Raw genomic sequence first — 18726 nt, 5'->3', positions numbered from 1 at the left:
GCCAAAAGTGCAGCTGTGGGCATTTAGAAATACTCTTCATCTTGGAATATCAGGGTTAAAATTGAGAAGAAACATTGGAAATGGTTTCATTTTTTAGAAAATAGCTCTTCATGTAAATTGGCCATTAATTTCCTTCCTTTCCAGAAGGAGAAAGTGAAGAAACAAGTAAAATATAGTTGATGCTGTCAGAATCCTCTCTGAAACCCAGTTAGTGGTACAAGAATGTGGTTTTAAAAGATTACACTTTACTTGGGCTTCACTCTTCCTTCTCCCTTCCCAAAAAAGCTATACCAGGAAAGCAATCCATAAATCCCTGTGTCCATTTTATGGCATGGTGCCTCAAATGATGAATGCTGACACGTTTTGATTAAAAAAAAAATGCAAGTCCATAAAAATATAAAATCAGCTTAGTAAATTGAATGTTGCTTCCTAAACATTTTTTCATCCTGAACTCATTTGGTAGGGGAAATGGATATTTCATCAGACATGGATTTGACGTTCCATCACATTATACAGTAAACAGTACAAATGATGTTATTTTTTTTAAATGGAGAAGCTGGAGGAGCTAAGACAGTAGCTGCTGTAAGGCACTGGTTATCTCATTTAAACAGATATTAAATGTAGGTGCCAATGGTGTGATCATCAGCTGCTTCCCACTTTGTGAATAAATTGCTTAGAAGGAGTCTTTTTTCCTACCAGATGTGACCTAGATTTAGATTTCCAAAGGCAAAAAAAAAAATAGTCTATTGTGTAAAAAAACAATTGTGGGTAAAATGCATGGTAAATGAGCTTATCTCACTTTTCCAGGTGTTTAAGCTAATATGTTACGGAATTACAGCTTCATTTATGAAAAATAATTGAGGAAAATGTTCCAGCAAATCAAATTTGGATAAAGGCTTAGTATAGTTATTGTGTTGTTAGCAAGTTTCTAAATGGAAGAAAGAAAAGGGAGCCAACACAGATAATAAAAATATAGAAATTTGTGAATCTGTGAAGAGGCTCCTGTGAAGGGTCAGGGCTGGCAGTGGTATCCCACCTATATTGTGGTCCTACAGAATGTCTTGGAACATTATAAAGAGTTTTATAACAATGCATATGAAAGCAGAATTTTTCTTAAAAGACCAAGCTTTGATATCTGTTGGCCCTGGATAAGATTAATGACATTAGTAGGTTAAGTGTATAAACATCAGAAGAATAACACCTTTATTCTTTTCCTCATTCCTATTTTTCTTTTGTCAATTCCATAGGGGCTGCCACTCGAAAACCAGACCCGGAGCCTGAGAAGCAGACAGACCATACCGTTAAAATTGCTGGAGTCATTGCAGGCATCTTGCTGTTTGTCATTATATTTTTGGGAGTCGTGCTGGTAATGAAGAAAAGGTGAGCAATTAGTGGATGTTTTCTATGTCCGTGCTCATATTGCATCTCCTACAGCAGTACTCAGTTTGATATTGGTAAAAATATCCAGCCACCTTTGTACCCACAGAGATTTAATGTTTGTGTCTTTGTTTTATATATAACAACTCAAGGGTAATGATTCTAGCTCTCCTTACTTCGGTACTGCATGATATACTCTAATAATCAGAGACTATCTGGTCCTGAGTCTCCACCCTATTTGACAGATCAGCTGGAAGCTAGATATACTTTCATTTTTGCATGTAAAAGAAATCCTTAGTCAAACAGCAGCTAGAACTAAGGTAATTTTTGCTAAGAATGATGTCTGTATTGTTCTGCGTAAACTTCATTTCCTGAAACAATGGAAGATGTTACAATGGTGCTGAATGTTTCCAAATGCTGATTCAACACACTCACACATTGAGATTGTTTTGCCTTGAATATCATTTGAAAACTGTTACACTATTAGAAGTGTAAGGCTGTTTAAAACTGTTTGTCTTTCTCAACACTGTACGAGATAAAATAGTAACAGGAGCAATATAGCTAGGGAGGTGGCACAGATATGAAAAAACTCCATCTGATCTTAGAAGCTTAGTCTAGATTGGGAAGAATTATTTAGCAAATAGAATTAAGGTTTTAGGTTCTGTAATGAGAAATGTGAGATTTTCAACTGTTAGAGGCGGGGTTGGGAATGTGCAAGTGCTGTGTAAAGGGACTGAGTGACAAATGCTCCTTTCACCTCTGCCACAGTCTCCTCACTGTGTCCCATAACCCCTCACCTCCTTGCTATTCCCCTTGAATTATCCCCTTTTTTTTTTCCTCTGAGAGCCTGATTTGGCTCATCCCAACCCTGTGTGATTTAATTGTATGTTAACTAGTTTGGCAGGTCTGAGATGTCCAAACCCCTGAGCTGCCTGAATTTCTTCCAGAATTTGAGCGGTGGAGGTGCACAGCAAAGGAGGCAGCTGTCTGACAGTGCCTCAGGGCAGGCAACAGAAGTAGCTGCTTTTTACTCTCCTTGAAGACAGAGGCAGGGCCATGAGTTAGAAGGGCTCTATGGAGAGAAAGGCAAGCTGTGGCCAGGGCTGGGGGCCAGGTCATGACAAGGGGTATGTAAAGAAGAGACTGAGACTTAAGCCCCAGGGTGAATCTGACTGGGGCAATGGAATTGACCCAGTAACCAAGTCTATTTAACAAAGTATAGTGTAGCAGAGTTGAAGTCTGTTCTGACTTAGCAGTACTTTTTTCTTCCCACTTCCGATTTCTTGCATCATTCATACCTTCAATTTTAACAGTTGAACTCTCAAACACCTCCCTAGGGCCAGACAGAGCACTTGGCATGCAGGGAGGAAGGCTTCTTGTATTTTCTGGCCAATCCTTCTTCACACAATTCCTGACCAGCATTCATCATACACTCTGTTCAGTTCTGAGCCTTTCCTTAAGTGTTTCTGCCAAAGGTAGAATGTATTCACCCAAGGGAGACAAGTTATTCTTCATCTTGAAGGGAGAGCATTGCAAAATGATCCAAATAGTTTCAGAGTGAATAAGGTGTCTGGGTCTCTGGCTAAATGGATGCTATGCCTGCTCCTGCTTAATTCTCTAGAGAAAAACTCTTTGATAATCTAATTATCAGAGGCAGGAGGGCTCAGATCCTAAGTGTTTGCGTTAATGCAAAAGGATACTTGATTCCTTCTGTCTACCACAGCTGAGTAATTATTATTCATAGGAATTCTGTTGTTAAAGAAAAAGTGTATTTTGTGAGCTTCCTTGGTTTTTGGAATGAATTTACTTGTGACAGAGATGGAACTATTGAAAATACAAGTCCAGGAACTCTGTTGCCAAATACACACAATTTCATTGTGTAGTACAGAAAGAATGATACCAATAACTTAAAACATGTCCCAGAATGATGCTGCAGCCTTGAACAAAACAAACTGAAATGAGTTGAAGCGAATATTAAAAAGTAAGGATGGTTCATTTGTGTAGCAGGATGTGACTAGGCTTTAATGAGAGTTTTGGGAGGTGGGTATATTGTGTCCCAAGCCTCTTAAAGCATCTGCTGTAGCATAAAAGATCTTGAATACAATTACACTCATGACTTAAGCAGAAGATGAACCGATTATTCAATAGATTGTTATTGGTGCATTAATTCACTAGGCTGCTGAGGGCCCCTATGCTTTCACCTTGGTTCAGTTACTGTGTATACATTATGCATTTGGAGAAAAAGTATAAATCATGCCACAAGCTTAGTGTGACTGGAGCGATTTTGCAGTTCTGCGGTATTTTAGGTGCTACTTTGGGAAACAGTCTTATCAAGCTAGTGAGCCGTTTGACTTCTGCGCTTGATCATTTTATTTCATTTACTTTATCAGGAGCTTTACTGGTGTAAAGATCTGAGTGAAAAATAAAATAGCGCCTTGTAATTCAGTGGCACCTTTCCCCTGAGAGCAACTTTGTTCTCTGCACTATTATATTTTCTGCAGACACTCTGGGCTACAGTGGTGGGTTTCACTGCGCTGAGTCTACGTGCTTTGAAACTTGTCTTGTTTGGAGTTGGCTTCAGCAAAATCCCGTTCACATTCTGCTATCCCAAGGCATATCCCAAAGCAAATGTGTTGTTCATTCTTCCACAGAGTCTTGTGTGTTTGATCTTCGGTTCGTACCGGTAGATGAAACCGACTCTGTCTCTGGGGCTTCACAGTACTTAAATAACTTAATATCAAACTATTTATTTCCATTGTCAAGAGATTTGGAAAGCAGTTTCACTTGTGTTACAACCATGACTTTGTCCAGCACATTCCTTAAGTAGCCACCTCATTTCACTCAGCAACCGTTCTTTGCTTGGTTGGTGCCAGGCACCACAGATTTTCACAGATCAGTCTCTTGAACTTCTAATTCAGTAGCCAAGTAGAGAAGACCAACATTCAAGGAGATTTTCAGTGCGGCACAGACGTGCTTTGGATATGCTGATTATCAACGCAGTGAGTAAAGAAGTTCTGCAAATATTAATAGTCATTAAGCAGCATTATTAATTTCACTATGTAATTGTCTTCTGAAGCAGTTGTATAATGAACCAGAGAGATTAGGCGGCCTAGCAATTCAGTGCATGGTTTGGAGTCACTAGTGAAGGTAGAAATGTCCTGGATGCTGAAGCATTTTCTGTAGGGACACTCAGCTTTTGACTGAAGTAAAACAAATTTGTAAACCTGGCACATGGTGCAGGAGAGGACTGTTAGTGCTTTCCTTTTTATCTCTCCGCTTGGTTGTTCATAGTTCTTTATCCATTCTTTTCTGTCTTTTCTTTATCCATTAGCATTCCTGCATAAAGGTGTTGTGTAATGTAGTCTAGGAGCCTGCAAGCTGTTCCTAACGCCAGTATGGTCAAATCAATGAGATGATTCCTCTCTGTGAAGTTACAATGGTATCAATAGGCTTTTCTCTCCTCAGATATGCTTTTTATCTCTCACATAAGAATTAACACAAAGTTAGATGAAAATACATGAGTTTCCCCAAAACTGATCCACAATAAAGTGGATTTTGAATCTGATCCTGAATGGTAAATCCTGGGCAAGACCCAGTCTTTGAGGTACTTGCACAAGATTTTATAAGACAATTAAAAATAAAGAATACCAAGTAATTAAATTCACCGAATAACTTCATCTTTTGGTCAACTTAAAGTGCAGCAGTGAAAATGAGAGTACTGTTGCTACAACATTTGAAAAAGCAATAGCAATTAAATCAGGACTTGCATAAATAAGACAGTTACTGCTTTATTTTCTCCTTTCCTGTTTTTTTTTTTTTTCCTTTATATAGGTTAAATTTTAAAATTTGCCTAAGCTGGTAAGTTAGTGGTCCAACATTTGCTTAAAAGCCCTTTATATGTCTTTGGGGCAGCTGTTTTCATTGGGGCTGCCGTGTTGCTGCATGTTGCTGCAGTGGGAGTGCAGTAAGGAAGCAGTTATTAAAATTTTATTCCTTTGGCTTCTGATTCAGTTGTAGAATGGAGATTTTCTGATCATAAAAGGCTGTTTTGTTTTGCCTGGGTTTAGTTTCTGTTTTCAGCTATCTCTGTGCCTGAGCCTTCCATGAGTTTATAATGTATGTAATTGTAGCATCTGTTTGAGTCAGAGACCTTGCTTCTTGGCAGTGGATAAGGAAGGGTTTTGCACTCAGTGGAGCTGGGCTGGGAATGCATTGTTCCCATTCCCTGATAGCAAATCAGGCTGTTCAGTTATACATACACATTTGCCAACACTTTCAAACACGTAGGATAGAAACTGAAGATAATAAAGCTGAAGGAAAATTCCAGCCTCCTCTCCCTGAACCATGTTTTTCCCTGAAGGCCAACTATAAATGAGAGATGATGGAAGAAAACACTGAGGTAATGACACAGTTCCAAAAGTTTCCATTCTGTTGGGTCAATCCTTCTGTAGCCAGCCTCCTGTGCTGGTTTTGGTAAATTTTATAGTGGGGCCTTATTCTTTAAGTGGCATTCATGAAATTAATTTATGTATTCAGTCCTAAAGGAGTTAAAAGTGTATAATATTGTCACTATATGCAGAAACAGTTTATTGACATAAAGTAACCTCACTACCAGGAAGTGACTGATGAGCTATGCTCATAAGAAAATTTGGCCTAAGTTGGCCAAAATCTTTGCATCAATCTTTTTTAACAGAAAAAGGCTTTTCATACATAGACAGAAACTTTAGTTTGTATTCATTATGTAGGAGGAAAAATGGAGCTTGTCCATATTTCTTAAAAAAGCTAAATCCATTCAGTTATGGATGGTGCTTTAGCATGTGGCATGAAATGCTTGTATAAAACTTGCAAGTATAAAACTTTCTGTGGGATTTTAGCATATTCTTTTTACCTGTTTCAGTGCATGGTATTGTTGAGAGTCAAAACCTTGGTGCTCTTTTTCAAGGACTTCTATATGGAAAATCTGACAACTGTAGCAATATAAAAATAGTTGGAGCTTGAGACTTCCAATTTTTCTCATGTTACACAAATGGTTGATGGGACATTTGCACACAATAAAGTTCCTGGATTTTCAGCATTTTTTTCATAAGGAATAATTTATCTTTATAACATATTTGGCAGAATTCTGCATATAAGTGCCAGCAGTGCTTCACTGATTAATAGTATTTATTGTTGTTTTTCAAATTATTATACATCTTTTAGAAGTATGAGAACATTTGTACTAATTACATTAAATCTCTCATGTGGCAACATATGGCAAGGAACAGGGTTGACAGTGTCATGAGACTCTAAATCAAAGTGAGAGAATGAGTAATTCTGAAAAGAAAGGTAGGGGGAAATATAATTATGACTGAACTAGAAAACAACCATTGCTTATAGTGCAGGTAAGTGCTTTGATGGGACCTGATCCCATGCTCCCTATGGAATGCAGAGAGGCTTACAAGTATTTTGCAGCTTGCCCTTTACTCTATTCTTAGTTATCTTCTAAAACTCAACTTTAGCAGGTATACATTTTCTAGATGCCATGTGATTAAATATGCAGTGTGTAGTGTCTTGTGTTTGAACAATACTGTTTGCATCAGAAAAATGGGAATAAAAACTGGGAAATATTTCCAACGGCATCTTCACACAAAGAAGATGAGAGAGAAAATCTGATGAAAGCCTAGTTTTCAAAGGGATGCCTGAAGCATGTAGCCAGAGGCAAGTTAACATTAGTTATAGTCCTTTGCAAGGCCTGTTTACATGTTTCCTCTGTAGTCAAAGGGCTGTGTGCATGTGCTGTAAAAATTACAAATGCCTACATGGCTCCTTTCAGGCTTTTATCTTGCCAACATGTGAATGCTAGTTGACATTATGCTCAGAGATGTTTTAAGATCTCCAGCCTTTTTTTAATTGCAGTCAATATATGGAATTCATTTGGGTTGAAACTTGCCCTTTCTGGAGGCTTGCAGTCCTGCATGTAGTGGGCTCATAACTGAGGAAGAGAAGGAAGGATATAAAACAGAAGAGCATAGCTGGAGGGCTTCTATACTTTGTGCTCACACAAAGCATGTCTAGGTGGAGTATCTGGCTGTCCAAGAGGTTATGCAAGGCTGACAGAGCCCATATTTGTTAAGGTGATGGTGCTAGGTCTCCCAAGTTGCTCTTTGTGGCATTCACGTGGGCAGGAATAACATGGATACAGGATCGGTTCTTATTTTTATCTCTGCCACTTGGGGAAATACCACCAATACAATTTTAGCCCACAGGGATAGATTTTTTTATTTGCATGACAGTAAGTATCTTTTCCTTCTGAATTTAAAAGGTTATTTAAAAGCTGAAATATTAAAAGAGCTGTGGCAATGGATTTTCTCCAGTCTGGAAATAAGTCCTTTCAAAAGCAGAACTGACTGCCTTAAGTAAAAAAAGGGATAGGCTAAGATTCTACAGTGCTATGACAGAAGAGGAGCTACTTAAAGTGTGTTCTGAAATTTTTTATTCCTAAGCTTCTAACACCATGCTAGAATTTCTATATCCTTATTCCTGATGCAGCTGAGGTGTAATCAGAAGTGATTTAGCTCTTTAATTGGGAATATTTGTGTGTGTAGTATATGCAGATATGAACAGACATTAAATATGTAACATTACTTAGTAGATGTACCTTAAGGTGGTTTGATTTAACAGTTGGAGATGCATTATATATTGTACTGCTCAAAGTGTTATGGAGATTGGATATGTCACCTGTCTGTTCCAGAAACATTGCATGTATGCTCAGATGTACATTCTTGCTACCTTTCATTTGTGTCACCAGTTCAGGTCTCAGTTTCATCTTGATTTTTCATACATTAATATTTGACTTTTCTTTCCTTCCATTTCATCTTTTCCACCACTGCCTAATCCTTCCACCATCATGGCAGAAGAAGCTATCACTCCTACACTTACTACCTGTAAGTAACTTCTTTGTCATCAGAGACACTATCTGCCATGTTGTTCCATGCCTGAGTAGTGAATGCTAATACTGAAAATTCCTTTGTAAAAGTTTCACCAAGATGAAAACAACATGGTCAATAATGTAATGAAATACTTAGCTTTTTAAGAGTTTCTTATGTCTCATACTGTGCATTAGAGTCCTTTGAATAACATTATGTAAAGAATTTAATTGAGAAGTAGTGGGTGTAAATATCACTGCAATGTCAATGAAAAATTTTCATGCCTAAATAACTATTTTTAGAATTTATTTAGTAGTTTCTTTCTCTTTTGTACTGCTGGAATTACAGCATTGGTTAGACATGTGCAAGCATTTCCATTTGTTGCTGTGTACATATTACTACTTTTTATGAATAATTGATCATGCAAAAACATCATAAGTTACCATTTCTGAAGAGAATTTCAAAGGGGAAAGCACTAAAAAATGAGGGCAGAATGAAGCATAACTTTCAATAACTAACAATTTTTTTGTTTTGCTACAGTTCTTAGTAATACCATTATATGCTTCTTTATTTACCCAAAGTCTTGCTTCATTCCCTGTTGTCAGCAGGTGATGAATGAGAAAGGTTCTTCTGTGAATTTAGAAAATCCCTTTCTGAGGCTATTCACTTTTTCTTGCTTTCCAGGTACAAGGAGTACATAATAGATTAGCAAAATACTAGGACTCTTGCTTAGTTGCAAGATGAGATGCGTTTAATCTTGTGTAATCGTGTTGGCCAGCAGCAAAAATCAGCTGTCCAGCAGTTATCTGTTTTATTAAACCTCAGATTTAAAAGCCACAGGAACCTGTGAGATATTTTTACATAGTTACAGAAGTTGGGGTGTTACTTGCATTAGATAAATTTTAGTACCAGTTTTTAAGTACATATAGTGGTAGCATACTCTTGAAAGGAACACATTTCAGTAATGTTTTTAATTTAAATGCAATATAAAGTTTATCGTGTTCCTTCTAGTTGCTCTAAAAACTTTTTAAATACATATTTTTTCAGTTCATATTTTGAAAAAGCTTCAAACATTCATTTATAGAATTTATGGAAAAAATATTAAATGTTTTCTGTCTTGAACGCTTGGTCTTCAAGAAACCAAACAGAACCAATCTTCAAATTAATTAAAGCAACTAAAATTTAAACCTCATCACTGAAATTCCCTAAGAATTTGCAATATATGGGAACTGCTCATGTGGTTGGTAATTCAGATTTCATATTACCTTATTTGACACTATGTATAGTGCAATTTTTTAAAACTGGTGTTTAAAGCATTGTATTAATGTGAAGGTCTGAAAAAAATTCGCTCTTCCACAGATACAGTATTCCAAAATTTATTTCTGTTCCTGAGATGAAAAGATATATTTTCCATTAAATATACCTTAAAAAAAATAAATTCAGTGTGGGACCATTTAAATGTATTTCTTCAAAATGTCAAAAGACTATAATACAGTAAGCCATGTAGCATGGTCTTGTCTTAATAAGTAAATATATTTAAATTTATATTTTAATATGATTCATGTCTCAAGGCTAAATCAAAAACAAAATTGAAACAAATGAAACGGTAAATGAAACACACTTTCATTATTTAGATAAATTGGATTTTTTTTTCTCTTTTTGCACAGACAAAGGAAAATGCTTGAATTGAAATGATTTCTTTAGGTTTTACAAACAGGTTTTGTCCCTAGTTTTTCAATCACAGACTGTTAATAGTGAATGGAATAGGGCATCTCAGGATTATTTGAAGTACTCTCCTAGTGACTTCAAGAAAAGTTCTTTTTGTTAGTGTGATACAGATTCAGTAACTTTTTAGGTTGGGTTGATTAACTCTTCCACAAGAAATTTTGGGATTTTGACCTCGTAGTGTTTTGTTCCCCACCTGGCAAAAGAAGGGAAGCAAGAGCCCTGAAAAGTGCAGTCAAGATTGGCTGTCAGTAGGAGGAAATATTTTGGACCAAATTCCCCACCTGTTTACGCATCACACAATTTGACTGAAATTGGTGGAAATCTTAGATGAATGCAGGATTCATTACAGTTTTATTTTTAGCTGAGGAAGTTAGTATGGATTATAAAATGTTCTATATTTTGAGAAACATAATTTCAAGTACTCTGCCATTGCTAATTTACCACTTCTATACTGAGTATCATATTCAAATTTACTGATTAGTCATTGTAAATGCAAGCTGTAACATCCAAGCGAGCATCTATGCACTGAAATAGTTACTATTGTCTTGTGTGCTGCTTTCCTTGTGTGCTGTGGGCTCCTTTTCCCTAGCAGACTGCAATCTCTGCCACTTCTAGATCCATCCTAAATTAAAATTTAAAAAGAAAAAATTGGCAGATGCCTAGAGCTGCTGATGAATCATCAGAGGTGGACCTACAGCTGTGCATATTTGGCAGGGAATTATTTCTATTTTATCTTGTGTTTACTAGTTAGCCAGTCAATTGATATTACAGAAAAAAGAGTTGAGTACTGCTATTGAGAATTCTTTTTAATGGGCCTAAGTACCTCTGCCAGTCTTTCCTCCCACTCTTGCATTCCTGACATCTGGTGCATTTTTTACCTTTCGCCTCAATCAGCCAGCAGATTTTAAATTTTTTTTTGTCTGGACATAGTTAGTCCTCTATAACTTCTTCTGTTCTTAAGATTAGAGCAAATTTCATAGTGCTTATTAACTCTGCAGCAGGTCTTTTGGCTTGGCAGTTGATGCTAGGTGGGAAAAAAGAACAATGGAGATGATGTCATTTGTTACACTGGCAGTGGGTGATATTCTCAGCATGGCAGGTGGCACTAGCACAACTGCCTGCTCCTGACACATTTTCTGATGGGCAAAACCCCTGTGCCATGGGCTGAAGGAGGAAAAGTGCATTAGTATTTTGTTGTGTAATTATGGTTAGGCAAGCCTGTAGCTGAGGTGAGAACAAGTGCCACTGTGCTGACCATTGGCTCTTTGTATTTGACATTTTAATTTTTATAAAGATTCTGCCTTTGGAGATCATTAATCATTTGTCAAGAGCTAACAACTACATTTCATGAAAATTAAAGCATCAGAAAAACAAACTGAGTGCTTGGACCCTCGGAATTTACTCCAGACTGTTTCCTGATAGTTTGGCCAGTTCAATTTAACCTATATTCTTGGGCAGATAGTTACAGAATGTACCTTTTTTAAGTTCCTTTCTATAAAAGATTTCATTATATTGCTATGAGTAGGATGTACAACAATTAAAATGCAAAGTTGTGAAGGCAGCTTTGTGATGCTGTTCCTCAGTTTGAGCTTGATATAAAAATGATATGTTATGATTATGGTTGAAATTAAGTACTTATGCAACAACAGTGGTGCACAGCAGTTACGTGTATAATGTTATTATATTTTTGTGCCTTTTCACTTGTCATTTCAGCTTGTGAAAGGTGAAGTAGGCAAATAGGAGACAATTATTACCCAATATTCTTATACAGTGCTAATCATGTTAAGATCTTAATAGTGTGGAATCTGCTATTGTGTGTCCCAGCACTAATAATCTAGTTAGGTGCCCTGGAACAGAAGTGCATCACAGGTGCGTCGTCTGTATGGAAATCTCAATCCCAAAGCCTAATACTATATTAAAATATTAATACAATAGACTGTATAGGACTAGAGGCTCCATTGCCTGGCACTTGATGTATGACATAGGGGACAAAATTCCTCCTGCAAGAAAGCTAATTCCACAAACATTGAGCTTTTTTATATAAATATGTATGAAAACATATCCTACTTTTCATGAGAATTTGATAGGTTGGGGCCCAGTTGGAGTATGCTTTTCTTGTGTTTCTAGCTTGAGCTCAGGAGCCTGGCAGTCTGTTCTCAGTTTAGTTCTCCTGTTTCACTAGCAGATACTCAGTGTTGGCTTCTGTATCTCTGTATAGAGACTTAATTTCTAGCTTGTTTGCTCAGTCCCACTGACCTAGTACTTAGAGCAGAAAGCGCAAGGTTAGATTTGCAAAATGATCCTAATAATTAAAGTAATAACGTTTCCAAAAAATCAGTAGTGTCAAAACTCTTAATGATGATTACTGGATAATTCCAGAGATATGCAGTCTTCATGTTTAAAATTTATGTAGTAACTCAAAAGTAGTGAAAGAGGTTGGAAACAGTCCTGTCTTCTCAACTGTAGTTGCTCCTGGAACCAGAAACTAGATCATGTTTGCATCTTGTAGGTGGAGGAGAGATGGAACAGAAAAACACAGATGTATTTGAAGTGTTTGATCTCTTAGACTGCATCTGTGATCTCTTCTGCATCTTTAAATACAGGCTTGTATCATAGAATCCTGTAACCAAAAATAACTGTGGATTTCTGTAATTGTCTTGTAAGCTGGACTTAAATTATATGGGGATGTCCCAGGAGTTTTGTTGCATGTTGCAAAGTCTACAGTGCTGACATACTGAAATCTTTGGATAACATTCAGTGTCTAAAATAAGGCAAGGAGGGTGTTCTACTAAGTTACCATTACTAAAAAACACATTTTTGTGCTCTGTGCTGTATGCTTTGTGTACAGGTATGCGATATCTAGTTTGTATGCACAGATAGCAAGCAGGGTCAGAATTGGGGTTTTATTTTTCATTAAAATTCATGACATAAATTTTTTAAATCTATCTAAAATTATTTTGTACACTGATTGCTTATATCTTCTGATTCTTTTTGATCTGATTGTATTGCTTTATAGCCAAGGCTTATATTCCCATTTTGATGTAGAAAAAATTGTAAATAATCCTTAACACATTGTAAGTAATTTTTTTTTTAATTTTATTATCTATTTCTGAAGTGTGTGAGGGGGCAGCTGGTGTTTTCAGGGACACGTCTCTGTTGCCTCTTTCTTGTACCCTCTGTCATTAATATTGTTGCTCTTACTGGTTTTTTCCTTATCTCATTGCTGTTTCCAGTAAATTGTTCTTATCTCAACCTTTACCTTTTGTGCCTCCAGTTCTGCTCTCCTGCCCACCACAGGGGGAGAGAGGGAGCTGGCAATGAAGTGTCTCTTTGATTTGGAGTGGTTTCAGTGGGAACACTAAATTGGAGAATGCCCTTCCTAAACCACAACACAAATTATTGTTTGTGCTCCATTAGTGTCAAGCAATAAATTTGCAGATGAGCTGAAGTTTGGAGATTTTTCTGTCCTTAGAGGGGACATTACTTATTTGGTGAAGGTGCCCGACATTTAGTGAGGGAAACAATATAACTGTAGCAAAAAATAAATACTTATGCAGCCTAGAGACATCTTTGCTCTTTCCATGCTATTAAAAGCTTTGTGTTTTTTCTAAACTAATATATGGGGTTTGAACTGAATACTGAGATTGCATTTAGAAATTGTGGAATCCATATACTCCTGTAGGACAAGCCTGGAAGCCTGTCTTTCTTATGTATGACACTGAGACACGATCCCTGTACTTGGGAGAGGAAGAGATGACACTGACAGCTGTGTGTGTGTGTAAGAAGTTACCATTGTATTTGAGTGGTTGTGTTGCCATCCCATGTGACTCTCATTGAGGTACTGTTACCAGGGCAGTCTGTCTTCTCTATAAAACTATGTATTGAACAAATTTCTAATTAGCTTGTTAACACTGGGTTTTAGTTTTCTTAAAAATTTGATTCCCAAATCAGTCATGCTTGCTGTCAACAGCAGTCATTCTAGGCACTGAAATTTTGCCATTATCAACCATCATTGTTGAATTACACTTTCAAAGACAGTGTAAGGTGAATCATTTCATTCACCTTGTTTCAAACTGTTCCCTCAGGAAAAAAAGGTGTTGTTTATGTGGCTTTTACTGTGAAATTGTCTTTCTGTATATACATATAGCTCAAACATGAATTTAAATACTTCTATTTTAAATACACAAATAGAAAGATGAGTTTCATATTTTAGTATTAGTATTTATTTTACAAGAGAGTAATGGTGTTGGAATCTTAGTTTCTCTAAAAGCCAAACCTGCCATTTTACTTTATGTGATTGTAAATGTGTTAACAGAAAGTAGAGAATTTATGCTGCATTTTAAGACCAAAACTCACTTCATAATTTATGTTGGCCTGTATGTTTTCTAAAAGACTGAAGTGTTAGTTTTCAAAATGGCATTATAAAGTATTGAACTGATTGACAGAATATGTCTGCAAAAGATGGGACTACAGGGAATAAGGTGAAGGATGCATTCTATTTCTCCTGGTCTCAAGGAGGACAAGCAGAAGAAAAATGCTTAAAGAAAAATGTGTAGAGGAAATCATACAGTGAATCTAACCCTAAGACTTCGTATGTCCAGTAAGCCCCAGGCTTAGTCACTTCTGTGGTGCAGATAAGAACAGCTGTAACAAGATGTTGATGTCTGCTGAGTGATGCCAGCACAAGACACTGAGGTGGTGTAGTCATTAGTACTGTGATAGCTTCTACTGAGGGGTATTTTTTTTTTGTTGAGCTTGTTATCTGAAATCTGTTCTCTGTGGCTGAATCCCCTGGGAGATGCTTCACCTGAAATATATTTATTGAGCCTGTCTGCAGGGGTTATGGCCAGGTTAATGATGATCCACCTCAAGGCAGCATCTATCACTCTTGAGTGTTAATTTCACAAGGAAAACATTCTAGTCTTGGCTTCTTTTCCTACTTCTCCTTTACATTTCCTTTCTTACCTAAAGCACACCTTGAACTCCCTTGAAGAGTAGACTGACAGGTTCCCAAAGGGAGGAGCAGAGGCTGTTTGCTTTCTATGATGTCTAGATCACCAAAATCATTATTCATTTCCAAATTTTCTTTCTGTCCTTTTTCTTGGTCATTGATTTCCTGCACTAATTACCTATTTCTGGCATGAGAGGATAAGGAACCATATCTTAGGTGCTTTCTTCTGCTACTCCTAATGACTCTTCTGTTTCCACTTGAGAGTCTATGCAAGGATTCTGTCTGACCACAGTCCTTCCTAATTTCAGGGCAGTATTGCACTTGCAAAGTGCAGCTGGAAAGGTTGCATCAACTTTGAAACTGAACATCACAAAAGCTAATCAAGCAAGGAACCAGAGGAAAGGACTGTGCTGTGTGCTTGCATATCTAGCAAAGCCTGCCTGGCATTTCTTCAGCCCCAGACACCCTGTTGCAAAAGAATATATCTTTTATGAGACTTAGCATAATATGCTAGAATCATGACTCTATTTCATTTACAAATGTGCAAGAAAGGATTTGTTATTACTGCCATTATTATTAGACTGTAACATTTAGTGTCTGATACAGAGAGAAATCTATAGGACTGTCAAGAAAGTCTTGCATAATTCTGTCAGTTCCTGTGCCAGCCAGACACAATGATCTAAATAAAAAGAAGCAGTAGTTCTAGCAGAGCTGTATGTTGTAGGGCTTGTGCTGTGAAATTTCTGCTCCTCTTAGTACTGAGCTGGTGAACATAAAGATGCACATTTGTTTTTCTTTTTAGTGGCAGAAGCTTAGGGCTGTTTAAACTGAGATCTCTCAGTGAGATACTGAACCAAATGTCTGGGGGTGTCTTGATTATACTCAATTCACCTGCAGAGGGAGGTAGCTTCTCTCCTTCGTTCCCATTCCCTGATTCCTCTGATCATGAAAACAGAAATTGGAGCTACCAGAGACATGTGTCTTGTCTGAAGGAAAGGCAAAGGAAAACACTTGCCAACCTATGCATTTCACAGTTGAACAGGAATGAGAGAATCAGCTGTTTCAGAGCAGTTATGCCACTCTGCACCTCCTATTTCACAGTGATAGTGTTCTTTCCTCCTGTGTTGACATCAGTAGCCCAAAATAAAATCTTCAGGTATGGATTTCATCAACACATTCTTATTGAGTATAATAATGCAATTTATAATTTCTGCTGCAGCTACATAGTTTTTGCTTACATTTTAGTATAAAGGCTTGTATTTTGCCATTTCCTATTTGGAAATTGTCAGTGGAAAGGTCACTTCACGTCAACTAAGTTCATGGCTTACAGTATATTTTCAAAAGCAGGTGAAATACCGAATGCTTTGTATTTACTGACTGTTTCAGGTCAGATTGTCATGTTTATGATACATGGTAGATTACAGCTCTGCTCCTTGGCTCTAATATCCACGTTACTGGCAGAGGGACTTTACTTTCTGCTTACCCACATGGGGAGGAGCCATGTCTGCACTTTAATATGATTAAGATTATATAAGAAAATTTAAACTAACAAAAGAAGAGAATGTTAATAAACCAAAAGGATTACCTCTGTGCTCTAAAAAAACAAATTAGAGAACAGAGTTCATTGGTTGCATATTGAGTCCTAATACATGCTCCCAGCAAGAACAGAGAGCTTTTTTTTTTTTTAAGGTAAATGCAGTTTTCAAATTTTGATGGAATCCAAAGCACCATAAACCTATGGTGGTAGTACTGAATATTCATGGAAGTGTCTTGTCCAGACCTCTGTCCAAAAAGTATTATACCTAACTTACTACGTAAACCCTACCATTGTTTTTTCCTTCCAACTTCTTTTTCAACACTGATGCCCAGCTCTTAAGCCTGCCTCCTTGTTCTCCTGGACATTTACTTTTTCATCTGTTTCTCTTCTTACTCTGCTTCTCCTTTCACTTACTACTCCTATTCTTTATCCCCTTCTCCTTTACCCTTGCCCCAGATACTATAATGTCTGTCATGCCCTGAAAAATATTTAATTAGGATTGCCTTATTTCATTCTCTGTGGTCTGCGTTTTCTCCGGGGATTTTTGCATTGGGGATTGTTTCTTCAGTTTCCTGGGAAAACCGTACTCTGGTTTTATTTGTTTATTTTTTTCTTATCTAAAAACTGATGTAGGCTTTTTAAATATTCACCTCCAGTTTGAAACATAGAATGCAGTATTTTATATTCAGAATTTTTTTTAATTATCTCAAGCAATTTAAAAGTATTTCACTATGAAAGCTGAAATATAACACTGATTTTAGAAATGTATATAAATACTACATATTTGCTTATGTTAGAACAAGGTAATGCTTACCGTAACAAGCACAGCTTTTCATTTTATGCTCCCTTGTTCTTCTTTGAATCTTAACCTTCACTCGTTTCTTTAATTTAGGAGAAAAAGCCATTAAACATAGATACTTCCTGAAACTGTGTGCTGCATGAAAGCTTTAATTAAATCTACAAGTAAAGCTTTAAAAGAACAAGAATCAAATTAATTGCAACAAGGACCATGCATTTATTTCTGTGACAGGCCCTTGCACATTAGAGAAAAGGCAATCTGTGTACCCTTATCTGAATTAGCAAACTCAATATCGCTTTTCATTAGCATGGTAGGTCATTGCCATGCGTCTTCAGTGTGACACTGTTTACATGTTAATGACCTCACAAATAGAGTCTGTTCCAAATGGTTTGTGGTAGCACAAAGTTGTAAATCCATGAAGTGGAATAAACTGTCCTCTGCTTTCTGCATCATTGCTTCTTGCGAGTTCCCCTCTAGACTGAGCTTCATAATTAGGCAACAGTATAATTAAGGCAAATTCAGCAAATGCAAATAGGGCAAAAGGATTTATGGCTGATTATAGTTCTTGCAGCATACCTGAAATAAATTAATTTCTAAGCATTGCTGTTAGTTGACTTTTTAGTGACATGGAGTCTAGAAGTAGGAAGTATTATTCACAGAAAACACTCAGAGCTTGAGTTAACATGAGTCCATGATGATTTATTCAGTTTTATATGCTGACATACAAATGAAAAACACACTGAAAGGTTCAGTAAAGCATACTGCTTTAGTTGTTTGGGGTGTGATTGCTTTGTATTAGATGAGATTTTTAAGATTACAAATATGTATTTTCCCCCACTGTATAATGTAATGAAACCAGCATGCTCCCTAAAATCATATCCTTAAAGAAAACATAGTATATTATATCTGGTAATTTGACTAGACAGTGGAAAGCTTCACTGCATTTAAATCCTAGAATGATAAAGCCAACATCAAATGAGTAGAACAAACTCAGTGTAGCCACTTAAATTTTATTGCCTAAAATAGCTAAAACATGACCCTTTCTGATAGCCTGCTGTGTGAATTCCTTTAAGTGCTGAATACCCTCAGTTCCCATTGACTTCAGCACTGTGCAGAATCTGGTCGTGTGTTTGGATGTATTGGGATGTCTCAGCCCTGCCAGAAGACAAAGCCTGTTTTTCAGTGGTCACGTGCAGCCTGTACCTGCCTGGTGTTGCAAAGCTCTGTGGTTCTGCTGCAGCAGCCTTGGGAGGTGCTTTGCACACAGAGAGTGATGGCTTCTACTTTGGGAGCTCACTTAATCTGCAAAGCAAGTTTAATTATATGCTGTCCAACCCTCTCTGCTACTTATTTTTCCACTTGCTGGTTCTGAGTGAAATACATATTTTCTACGTGCAGAGGTTGCCAGTAAGGGTACAGCGCCCCTGGA

The 18726-nt window shown here is 37.1% G+C and overlaps 1 protein-coding gene across 9 annotated transcripts in view; it reads left to right on the top strand.

The window, feature by feature from the left end:
* Positions 1-18726, top strand: part of PTPRM (protein tyrosine phosphatase receptor type M) — a 441289-nt gene that overhangs the window by 287086 nt on the left and 135477 nt on the right. For 5 of the 9 annotated variants that reach the window (XM_063166383.1, XM_063166378.1, XM_063166415.1 and 2 more), the window contains one exon: positions 1248-1380. In XM_063166383.1, the coding sequence (XP_063022453.1) occupies positions 1248-1380 (133 nt within the window). Of the gene's footprint in view, positions 1-1247; positions 1381-8270; positions 8301-18726 lie in introns of all 9 variants that reach the window. The other 4 variants (XM_063166391.1, XM_063166399.1, XM_063166371.1 and 1 more) reach the window with 1 other exon arrangement.

The sequence above is a fragment of the Melospiza melodia genome, chromosome 1 (genome assembly GCF_035770615.1).
Source record: "Melospiza melodia melodia isolate bMelMel2 chromosome 1, bMelMel2.pri, whole genome shotgun sequence".
Taxonomy (NCBI): Eukaryota; Metazoa; Chordata; class Aves; order Passeriformes; family Passerellidae; genus Melospiza; species Melospiza melodia.
This window is presented reverse-complemented; position numbering and strand designations above follow the sequence as displayed.